Consider the following 10,955-nt stretch of genomic DNA (forward strand, 5'->3'; position numbering starts at 1 on the left):
TCTCAGTTTCCTAATATTCAAAATTTTTGTCCAAGAATGTTGTACATGGACGGTGAACAGAATTTTGAAGGCATCGACGAATAAAGTGAGCGATTTCTTGGAGCAGTCTTTGCTGGTAATTGGATCCGGGTCACGAGAGTAAAAGAACTAGAACAAGAACGGGTGGGAGCGCATTTGCAAGGTACTGTCAGGTCATCAATAGCAGTTTACCAGTATCTCTCAAGAGAACAGTATAGTATAACAGCTGTATCTTACTACTAATCACCTACGGAGCAGAAGCGTGGAGGCTAACGACAAAGGTTCGTCTTAAATTTACGACAAAGCAAAGAGCTACGGAAAGGAAGATAAGCGTAACGTTTAGGGAATGGAAGAGAACAGAATTCGTCAGGGAACAAATGCAAGTTTATGACATCCTGAGCCGAAATCAAGAACGAGAAATCAACATGGGCAGGGCGTGTAATGCGGAGGCAAGATAACCGATGGTTGTTAAGAGAAACGGACAGGATTCCAAGAGAAAGCAAGCATAGCAGGATGCGGAAGAAAGTTAGGTGGGCCGATAAGATTAAGCTTGCGGTAATAGGGTGGCCGCAGCTGGCACAGAATTGGGTTAGTTTGAGAGGTATGGAGGATGCCTTTGTCCTGCAGTGGTCATAGTCAGGCTGATGATGATGATGATGAATCATAGCACTCTACTATGGCTTGTGCTTGGAGCACGCGTAGTTCGAAACCGGAGCAATCCTATACGTTTGCTTAGAGCAGGGGTTCTCAAACTTTTTTGCTTGGAGGAACCCCAAAAGCCTTCAATAAGTTCCAGGGACCCCCCCCCCCGCCCCCTGCTTTCACTTACCAGCAATGTTGTCGAGTGCATTTTTGCAAAGAGAGAGTTGCAAAAGTTAAATGTTTATTGCACAGATTAATACAAATACTAATGTGATGGGTGTACGTACTGCTTCCCTTTTAAGAGCAAGTCAAAGCGTGGCTCAGTAGCACTCAGAGCCAGTCTCATATCAGCTGCCGGGTCAGGGCCGGTGGGGGTTCTCGCGGAACACAAGAAGACAGCCCGCGGAACCCAGTTTGAGAACCCCTGGCTTAGAGCACTGGTAGCTCGTAATCTGAGGAATTCTACGTTTTCTTCAAGCTATCGTGGAACTGCTCTGATTACAATTGCTCGATTACAATTGCTCCTACGTTTGCTTGGAGCAACCGTAGGAGCGCTGCAGTTAGTTGTACAAACGACTGCCAGTAATATGGTGCCTCTCCATAGAGGAGCAGCGCACTCAGTTGCGGCGCATGTCGCATCCTGGTCTGTGGTCTGCATGCAGTTGATTCGGATAGCTTTAAACAAATTTACATCCAGCAGTACATAAGAGACATAAATGCAATAGTCAGGAACGAACGTCTGTTTTTAAAAGCTCAGGACATCACTGAAATCAGAATAGTATTTCTCAAGTTTGCAACGAGGATCGCTTTTAAACGTAAAATATCAGCTTCAGTGTAATCTGCGGAGGATTACTTGAGATAGCGTTGTCAGCGTACTTTTTGTAACTGTATATGTATATTGAGGTTTCCTGCGTGTTTCCTGTATTTGTAGCTCTAGATTCAGGCCGTTGATAACGCGATTCCTCTTGCATTGCACGAAACTGCAGACCTCAGCTACCCAAGGAAGAAGCAGTACTTTGGAAAGGGCGCTCACCAATGGATGACGTATATGAATGTGTCGTGAAATAGAACATTAGACAACGTTAAAGACTTGTACGACCAAGAACTAACACAGAAAAGACAGCGGTTGTCCAGTTGTTTCTGTGTTGCTACGGACGTTTTGAACTCCCAGACTAGGCTGCTTCTAGAGATCTCGCACGAGGCCATGTTGGACGCCGGCTACAATCCGGCGACACTGCCGGGTCAAAAGATTTGTTGTTTATTTGTTCAGGATATCCTCAAGTGCCCTCAGTTAGAGAGTATTACATGAGGGGTAAAACATCAACACATAATAGGGAATACAAAAGGGAAACAGAAATGGGAGTAAACTCGACAAAATAAAAGTAAACGCGTATCCATAAAAGGCATATTCATCGGTTATACCAAGTCCGGGACGGCCGAGGGGCTGGCCATAGACACGGAGAAGATCTAGGGCAATGATCTTGTTGGTTGCTGCCGGTCAAAGCTCTCCAAGCGCATTTCACATTCAGTCGACTTCAACGGTGCGTGGCTGGAGCAGTTCCTCCGGATGCGCTTGTTCATGACGCGGCTTCTCACGAGTCACTGCCTCATAATCCAGCGTCCTCGTGCTTACATTTTCCTCGCCGAACAATCCGTTTCTTTTTTTTTTTTTTTGCGCTCAAGTTTAGACGACTCTACGGCGTTCGTGCAAACTATGAAAGCCACACACAGCATGGTCTGCTCATGCAGCACAGATATTAGAAGAACTAGTACGACTACATATTTTTGGTGATTAACTTCGAACAGAGGCACTGCTAAGGAAATGTACTGCGCTCGTAATCATCGTGATTTTATATCGACTGCACTTAAATCTAATATAATCGGTAAATAATCTTGTACAATGGTGTCGGTATAGACAAATGAGAAAGGAACATAATGCAAGTAACCAATTTCGGGAATCGACTAATTAAAGTGGAGCAAGGCGCTTTGAATTCGTTGTTGTAGCTTTATTTTTACAGAAAAGGGAAGGCCCCGAAGAAGTAATGCAGACTTGTAATACTCCTTCTGATCTACGGCACAGAAAATAGGGACATTGCTCGAATTAAAGAGATATTTCTCTCCGAAAATAAATGCAGAATGGAGCCTTTTTATTGATTTTGATCCTCCATAGACTCCACCTTGGCAAATCCGAGCATCCGAGTTCCATTAACGTTGCACCACACTACGTTCACGCTTCGTTCTGGATATAGCGAGGCAGCCATCTTGGGAGGCATCGCGTTTACTCTCGAGCCCCGTACACCAAACAACTTTCCACGTAGTGACTTTCTATGCGGTGTGATCTGCCTCATGAACTTATTTTTGGAAACATTTTTTTATTGGTTGAATTTGGCATCAGGGCAGATGCGGAAAGAATTATATACATAGGAAAAGGTTTGCTGAACGAGCTCCAACAGAGCGTGGTGATGGCGTCCTTATGTCCACAAAAGCTATGCTACCCAGTACAACGATGGACAAGTTGTTGCCACATGCCCAATTCTGGTTAGTTGCAGTTCATACAGACCCACAAGTCCACAGTAGCAAAGCATCAAGTTACTTGTACCCGCTAAAAGCCATGGTGAAGGCAGACCACATTGTGGAAACAGAACTCAGTAAATCGCATTGGAGAGTTAAACCTGCATGCCCTGAGAAGTGGCACTCTTTGGGCTCGAAAGCGACTACCATTATTTCGTATTAGAAGCAGCGCTCTGAAAGCTACTATATTTAAAAAAATTCAGGGGGCACTTTGGCTCTCTAAAGTGCTGCAGGGTGAAAGCCTCCCTTGGCGCACTCTTTGGTATTGACTGCGAGACTGTCTGTGCTGTAATAGTGCTTATTTTGACTACACATTACAACTACACACTTGACTGCCGACTCTGACTGCTTCTTAGGCACGACTCTCTCTCTGCTTCGATGAGTTCGGTTGTATCCATGGCTCTGTTGGCAGTAATGAGGTATGTAATGGGGTCACCCACGGACGCCTTATGCCCCCTGTCGGAGCGGACGACAACTATTTTATTAGTTGTGTGCTCTAAAAGGGGGCGTCGGTCATCCGTGGGTGACTGACTCTAGTGGGTGACCCCATTACTTCGAATCCGCGCATTCTGACGTCATAACCATTTCGACCAACTGCAAAGCGTGACACCTCTGCCAACAACTTTCTGTCGACTACGATGAGGCATTAAAGGCTTTCGCCTTAACACGGTCTAGATCGCTGTGTCTGAAGATACGGGTCAATTTTTCAGAAATTGTAATGTATGACTGGGGAATGATTAAATACCGCCGTTTCATTCTGTCGTACCGGTTCACAAAGTGAATGATCTGAGGATTTTCTTCCTTGGTGAGGAACACTCGGTTTATGCGGTGCCGAGTTAGAGTGGCTGCTGACGTCAGCTGGGTAGGCGAACTGTCTTTGCGGAGAAGTTGCATCATCCGCAATATTTGCCCAAGAAGGGACAGCTTGAGGTCCTTAAAAGAAGACCTCGCTCTCACCAAACCACGAAGAGAGAGAGAAAAAAAAACTGATGTTCATCGTAAACAATTTATTTAGCTCATGAAAACGACGCATTTGCTGCAAGATTGCTGGAATTGCTGCAGTACCTATTCGTGCTTCTTGAGGTACGCCTCTATCTCTTGGAGCAGCTCATTAACGGGGCCTTCCAAGGACGGCCACTCTTCAACAGGACTTGCTCCAGTCACGCACAAGAGTTGCTCCAGCTTCAGCTCCAGTGGCGACAGTTGCTGTTGTTCATTCTGAGCACCGTCGAGAGCGTCATACTGTGCAACCCTGAAAATATCATAAAGCTTCGACATGAGATCACTGTGAGCTTTGTTAAATTTAGCCTTGAGGGATTCCAGCTGCTGTTTGACCTTCACTGCATGCTCGCCAACCGCACCTCTGAGCTCGGCCACTTTTGCTTGTATTTTTTTGCCGAGAACCCGAAACTTCTCCTTCAGTGTTGTCGCTGCGTCTCTCAGTGTGTCCTTCAGGCTTTTGTTGGCGGTGCTGTCTTCAGCTGAGTACAAAGCAGGCCCTTTCTTTTCTGCGCCAAGCAGCTCTTGCACTTTCTCTCTGATCTCCTGTCGGAGTTCAGCAATGGCTGCCTTTGCACGTTCCCACTTTTCCCCAGAAAGGTTCTTAACGTCTTCAAGGAATTTTCGCAGCTTTTCACGAAGTACGCCCAGTTTTTCGTAAATTGTCACCGCATTCTCTTTGAAGGAGGCATACTGTGAAGGTCTGAAAAGATCAAAAAGCTGCTTTTTCAGCTGTTCTCTGGCTTGTTGAAGCTGCAAGTGAAGTTCATTTAGCTGCTCTTGAACCACAACAGCTTGCTCACCGACGGCTACTCTGAGCTCAGCAACCTTAGCCTTAATCTTTTCTCCGAGGACTAGAAATTTCTCCTTCAATGTGTTAGCGACGCCCTTCAGTGTGTCTAGAACATACATGTCTTCTTCATTTTCTTCGCTCGCGTAATACAATGCAGGTGCTGGCTTTGTTCGATTAAAATAAAGCTCTGTCTGGTACCGAATTTCCTTCCTGAGGCGGTCAATTTTTCCTTTCACGTCGTTCCATTTTTCCTCGCCGCCTTCCTCCAATTCCCTTTGCAGCACTGCCAAACGCCATCTCAATGAGAACATTCTCGTAGCAAGAGACAGAGCCCTTTTAGCCAGAGGCGAAGTTGGCTCTTCCGTATCTTCATCACTATGGGCGTATAAAGCCGTACCTGGTTTTTGAACAAAAATTTCTCGTACCTTCTGCCTGATCTCGCTTCTTAGTTCGTGGATCAGCGCTTTAAGTTTCTCCCATTTTTCGCCGGTAGCGGAGTGAACCTCGGTGACGAACTTCTGCAGCTTCTCGCGGAGAGTGGCAAGCGAGGCTAGAGTCTGAAAGATGTTTCCATTGTACTCCGAGTACTTAGCCGGGTTGAAGAGCTCGAACAGTTTTTTGGCAAGGGAGTCACGCGATTTCTTGAGCTGCTCACCGAGTCCTTTCAGCTGCTCCTTAATCTGCTGGGCGTGTTCGCCAACGGCTTGTTTGAGTTCCTGAGTCTTGTTTTGGATACGGTTACCAATAACAAGAAACTGGTCCTTGAGGCTCCTTCCAATGTCCTTGAGTGTTTCCACAACGTATTCCTCGTCGTCGTCATCCTCTTCATAAATGTCGAGAGCGCTGTAGGTGGCGGAACCGCTGGAGCCATGGAGAAGCTCCTTCACTTTCTGCCTGATCTCGCTCCGTAGTTCATGGATGAGCGCTTTCAGTTTCTCCCATTTCTCGCCGGTAGCCGAGTGAACCTCGGTGACGAACTTCTGCAGCTTCTCGCGGAGAGTGGCAAGCGAGGCTAGAGTCTGAAAGATGTTTCCGTTGTACTCCGAGTACTTAGCCGGGTTGAAGAGCTCGAACAGTTTTTTGGCAAGGGAGTCACGCGATTTCTTGAGCTGCTCACCGAGTCCTTTCAGCTGCTCCTTAATCTGCTGGGCGTGTTCGCCAACGGCTTGTTTGAGTTCCTGAGTCTTGTTTTGGATACGGTTACCAATAACAAGAAACTGGTCCTTGAGGCTCCTTCCAATGTCCTTGAGTGTTTCCACAACGTATTCCTCGTCGTCGTCATCCTCTTCATAAATGTCGAGAGCGCTGTAGGTGGCGGAACCGCTGGAGCCATGGAGAAGCTCCTTCACTTTCTGCCTGATCTCGCTCCGTAGTTCATGGATGAGCGCTTTCAGTTTCTCCCATTTCTCGCCGGTAGCCGAGTGAACCTCGGTGACGAACTTCTGCAGCTTCTCGCGGAGAGTGGCAAGCGAGGCTAGAGTCTGAAAGATGTTTCCGTTGTACTCCGAGTACTTAGCCGGGTTGAAGAGCTCGAACAGTTTTTTGGCAAGGGAGTCACGCGATTTCTTGAGCTGCTCACCGAGTCCTTTCAGCTGCTCCTTAATCTGCTGGGCGTGTTCGCCAACGGCTTGTTTGAGTTCCTGAGTCTTGTTTTGGATACGGTTACCAATAACAAGAAACTGGTCCTTGAGGCTCCTTCCAATGTCCTTGAGTGTTTCCACAACGTATCCCTCGTCGTCGTCATCCTCTTCATAAATGTCGAGAGCGCTGTAGGTGGCGGAACCGCTGGAGCCATGGAGAAGCTCCTGCACTTTCTGCCTGATCTCGCTCCGTAGTTCATGGATGAGCGCTTTCAGTTTCTCCCATTTCTCGCCGGTAGCCGAGTGAACCTCGGTGACGAACTTCTGCAGCTTCTCGCGGAGAGTGGCAAGCGAGGCTAGAGTCTGAAAGATGTTTCCATTGTACTCCGAGTACTTAGCCGGGTTGAAGAGGTCGAACAGTTTCTTAGCAAGCGCGTCACGAGATTTCTTGAGCTGCTCACCAAGTCCTTTGAGCTGCTCCTTAATCTGCTGGGCGTGTTCGCCGGCGGCGTCTTTGAGCTCTTGTGTCTTGTTTTGAATCCGGTTGCCTATGACAAGAAACTTTTCTTTGAGTGTTCTACCGATGTCCTTGAGAGTGTCCACAACGTATGCTTCATCGTCAATGGTTTCTTGTTGGTAAGATGTCAGTGCACTGAAAGGAGGGAATTATGAACAAGGCATTCGTAGGAGGACATGAAGATAAATGCTAAATATTCGATAAGTGTTACTCATAATCTTCTTTTCCAGGCAAAGTGTCCTTTCTAAGCAAAGTGTACTCTTTTAGAGGGCATATTTTTTGTTGTACAATTTCTGCTAGAACAGAGCGCAAATATTTTATTTATGATGCGTTATGCTTCTTTGCTTGCAGGCGCCCTGAACTTTAATTATGGCTGCTTTAAAAAAAATGTTGTAAGATTCATGACATGTTCCCAATGTGCTAAGAAGCTTTTATTTTACTTGAATTCTTTAAAACGCGAATTTAGTTTTTTTTTACTGCCCTTGATATGTCGGTTTGTTTTTTTCCGTAATACGCGGTCATTTCTAACTAAAGTATAACATCGAGAGTGTCACAGTGCACGGTTTCAGTGCCGATTTTATTAGTAATATAGGCACATGACTGATGAAGAGATCGCTACCGCTGACACAACAAGTTGCGTGTATGTGTTGACGGCACTTTTTGTTTCTCAGCCCATCGTCTCAATACTGGGTTTTCTTTGTTTGTTTTGAGTGTGTAGTCAAACCTATTTGCCTAATGTCGCCAAAAAAAAAAAAAATAGGAAGCAGGGAGTAAAGTTACAAGTTCGGACTTACCGGCCATGACATTCTGTTGTGTGCCAAGCCAGGAACATGAAATAGAAATTGTCAACGCGCATTTTTGATGAGCACCAGGTTCCATGAACCAGATTGCACGACTGACAAACGTTGTAAAGACTTAGCTATAGTAGCCAGTTTTCATTTTCTTGAAAGTAATTCATCGAACAATAAATTGAGAAAGAAATTGAATACAAGACTAGCACAGTTGTACACCGCACCTGCACTGCATAAAATAACCTTTATAGGTCTAAGAAGCACTAAATGTCTTTTATGTACTACCCTCATATTGCAGAATATTTTTTAGGCAGAACTGAGCCCTGCGGAATGTGCATAAGTAAGGCGATTCGTTTTCCCTTTTTATTTTTTCCTGAAATCGGAGGTAAAAATCGCTCGATAACATAAATTCGGGTACTAACTGGAGTTACTTTCGGAAAAGTTTCATAAATGGGGTTTTTCGAGAAATATTTGAAGCAACAGAAATTTTACAGCAGGTGCTCGTTTTCTTGCGGGACACAAAATTTCAGGTTGCACTACAGTTTGCCGAATCAGGTATTTCCACTATTTCCTCATTTATTTAAATTAATTCGCCGCATGCATTACCATCTCCGGTGGAGCACGTCCGTATCCGTGAAAGACCTGCACAGCCTCTTGATTGCAAAAACATTAACCTCACGGCGACCAATTTGCACGCGCAAGACTTTGAACAAGACGTCGGTATCGTAGGAAGCATTGATACAATGAAGCCCATGAGATGTCTGCTTGGTTCTATAGTGTTTTTGCCTCTCACTTCTGCGAAGTACTTTTCTAACTGATCTTAAAAGTAAGTCACGTCTTGAATAAAGCGTTACAAGGGGTTTTGAAGCCTTCAGTTAACTACAAGCACCACTCTGGAATAAGCGCAAGATATCCACCACTTTTCGTGCAATGTCTTCTGCTGTGTGCACAGGCAAAATACGTTCTCTAAAGGCGTATTTTCAAGTAAAAATCGGGTTTCGTTCGAATTTTAAGGAATTTGATTGGATGAAAGAACCGGGTAAAATTGGATTTTACACTGAAATGATGGGTCCTAAGTATATACGCCAGGTACGAACTATAGTCCGGAAGTTATGGCACTTTTACCACCATATTCACGCTGAAGCCTTTATCTGCGTTAAAGTAATGACGAAATGTGCTTTTTACCAGCTTGTGAAGCTTGTATAGAAAATATGCTTTAGCATACGTTAGCGAGAGATTTGGAGGCGCTAATTTATTTTTGATAAGACATCATTCCTCATTCTGCGTGTGCTGTGTGAGGGATAACAAAATGGCAGGAACTCAGCCTAAAAGCCATATGAAGACTTCTTTTTCATTGCGATAGCAAGCGTTTCGACACAAAATAACCAACAAAAGTCTAAACACTTTCTGAAGCAAGTAGTTTTTCTAAAAAATCTTGGCACCTCTGGGTTCTGTGAATTGTCAATGAACAGACTTCAGCAGCTTGCAACTTTTTTTTTTAGCTGAGAATGCCGGTAGATGTTCTTTGTGAGCTTTGAACAATTATCAAATAAAAGTGGCAGCGCAGATTTACAAGGCAGTCCATTTCTTGCACTCTCGGATGCACTATTGTATAAAGCGAAAGTTTGCTAAGTTATTTTGACGTTTCATCTATTACAGCGGTACAAAACGCCCACATCTTCATCACTAAATGCCTACATGCACAGTTAACGGGGCGGGCTGCGCCTGCAGGCGAAGTTTTACGATGTTAGTGGGCATCTCTGCGCCCAGAAGGGCGCCGTCAGTGTAGAGTAGTACATATGGGGGACTCACGTTCTGCTGCTGCGGCAAGAACGGCCACCGCGATCAAGAAGCAGAGCCTCATCGTCTGAAAGAGAAAGGAGATAATCACCAGCACTGTGCGGCTCGAAATGGGTGGGGGAGGAGGGGAGGTGCCTGAATGCGTTTTCAAAACGTCGCAAGTGTAGGAGCGCCGTACTGATCATGAACATCAAAGACATCACTCTCCTAATGTGTGCAGCGCTGACAGGTTCAAAAGATCATCACCTGTCTCTGTACCAAAGTTACCGTTGAACTTCTGCGAGACTAAGCATGCGCCTTTGCTGACATTCAGTGATAACAACAAAGAGTAGAAAGGGCAGATAAAAGGAACTGAGAAGAAAATTGCCCGGCCCGCACCGCCAGAGGCGTAACGGGCTAACAGAAATAATCTTTAGTGCACTTGTCTGAGGAAGATTATAGGATCAGCTTGCGACGTTTAGGACCCGCTCTGTCTGCCTGCCGATCGTCGCAACGTGACAAAAGAGCTACGGAAAGAAGACGGCTCTTGGGCGCGCTACAATTCGAGGCACGCGGAGAGGATCCGATAGGCGGCCAGGCCACCAGAAAGCAGGACAGATGAATGTGACGGTTAGTGCTCAAAGCTTCGATGAAAGTGTCGTTCCGAGGAAGAGGTGAAGAGCAGAAAAGTCAAAACTTGGCGCAGCTTAGAGGCTTCCCGAGCAGCGCAGGTAATCGGCACAGTATTGCAAACGGGTGGTTTCACTTTGGTCCTTTGTAAAACCGGCCTTTGGCAATCATCATCATCATCAGCCTGTCTACGCCTGTTAAAGGGCAAATGTCTCTCCTCTCCAATTAACCCTGTCATTTGCCTAGTTGCGGCCACCCTACGTTTCCAATATTGGGCCGATTACCTGTGCTGCTCGGGTTAGTACTGGGACATAGTACATAATTAGCTGCACACGGCATATGAAGGTGAGTAGGAGATCGTGCGCATAAATGTTAACTTTATGTGCACAGTCATCGCTCTACTCAACTGTTTGGAGATATCAGCGGAGCGAAAAAGTATTTTCTGAATGAAAGAAATGCTGGCTGAACAAAGGGAGCCAGTTTCCTTAGTACGCTGCGCCGCGTACCAAACGAACAATTTTTAACTAAGAGTTAAAATCTCCATAGAAAACCAATGGGGAACGCTTTTGACGACAGCGAAAACATTAATAAAAAAACAATTACAGGACTGCCGTCGATTCATCTGCGCATATGTT

At 45.6% G+C, this 10,955-nt stretch overlaps 1 protein-coding gene across 1 annotated transcript; it reads right to left on the reverse strand.

Annotated features, from left to right (window-relative positions):
• Positions 1-4,223: 4,223 nt before the first annotated feature.
• LOC149341208 (uncharacterized) lies at positions 4,224-8,168 on the reverse strand. Its single transcript, XM_089543150.1, has 2 exons — positions 7,915-8,168; positions 4,224-7,255 (listed from the first exon to the last, which is right to left on the reverse strand). The coding sequence occupies exons 1-2, from the start codon at positions 7,974-7,976 to the stop codon at positions 4,297-4,299; spliced, it is 3,021 nt and encodes a 1,006-aa protein (XP_089399276.1). The 5' UTR covers positions 7,977-8,168; the 3' UTR covers positions 4,224-4,296.
• Positions 8,169-10,955: the final 2,787 nt, after the last annotated feature.

The sequence above is a fragment of the Amblyomma mixtum genome, chromosome 5 (genome assembly GCF_055824585.1).
Source record: "Amblyomma mixtum isolate Tamu chromosome 5, ASM5582458v1, whole genome shotgun sequence".
Taxonomy (NCBI): Eukaryota; Metazoa; Arthropoda; class Arachnida; order Ixodida; family Ixodidae; genus Amblyomma; species Amblyomma mixtum.

Bases quoted from the DNA above. Each gene is read 5' to 3' on its own strand.
- LOC149341208 (XM_089543150.1), bottom strand. From the start codon at position 7,976: ATGCGCGTTGACAATTTCTATTTCATGTTCCTGGCTTGGCACACAACA. The intron at 7,256-7,914 runs GTAAGTCCGAAC...CCCTCCTTTCAG, and splicing joins ACAACAGAATGTCATGGCCG to TGCACTGACATCTTACCAAC.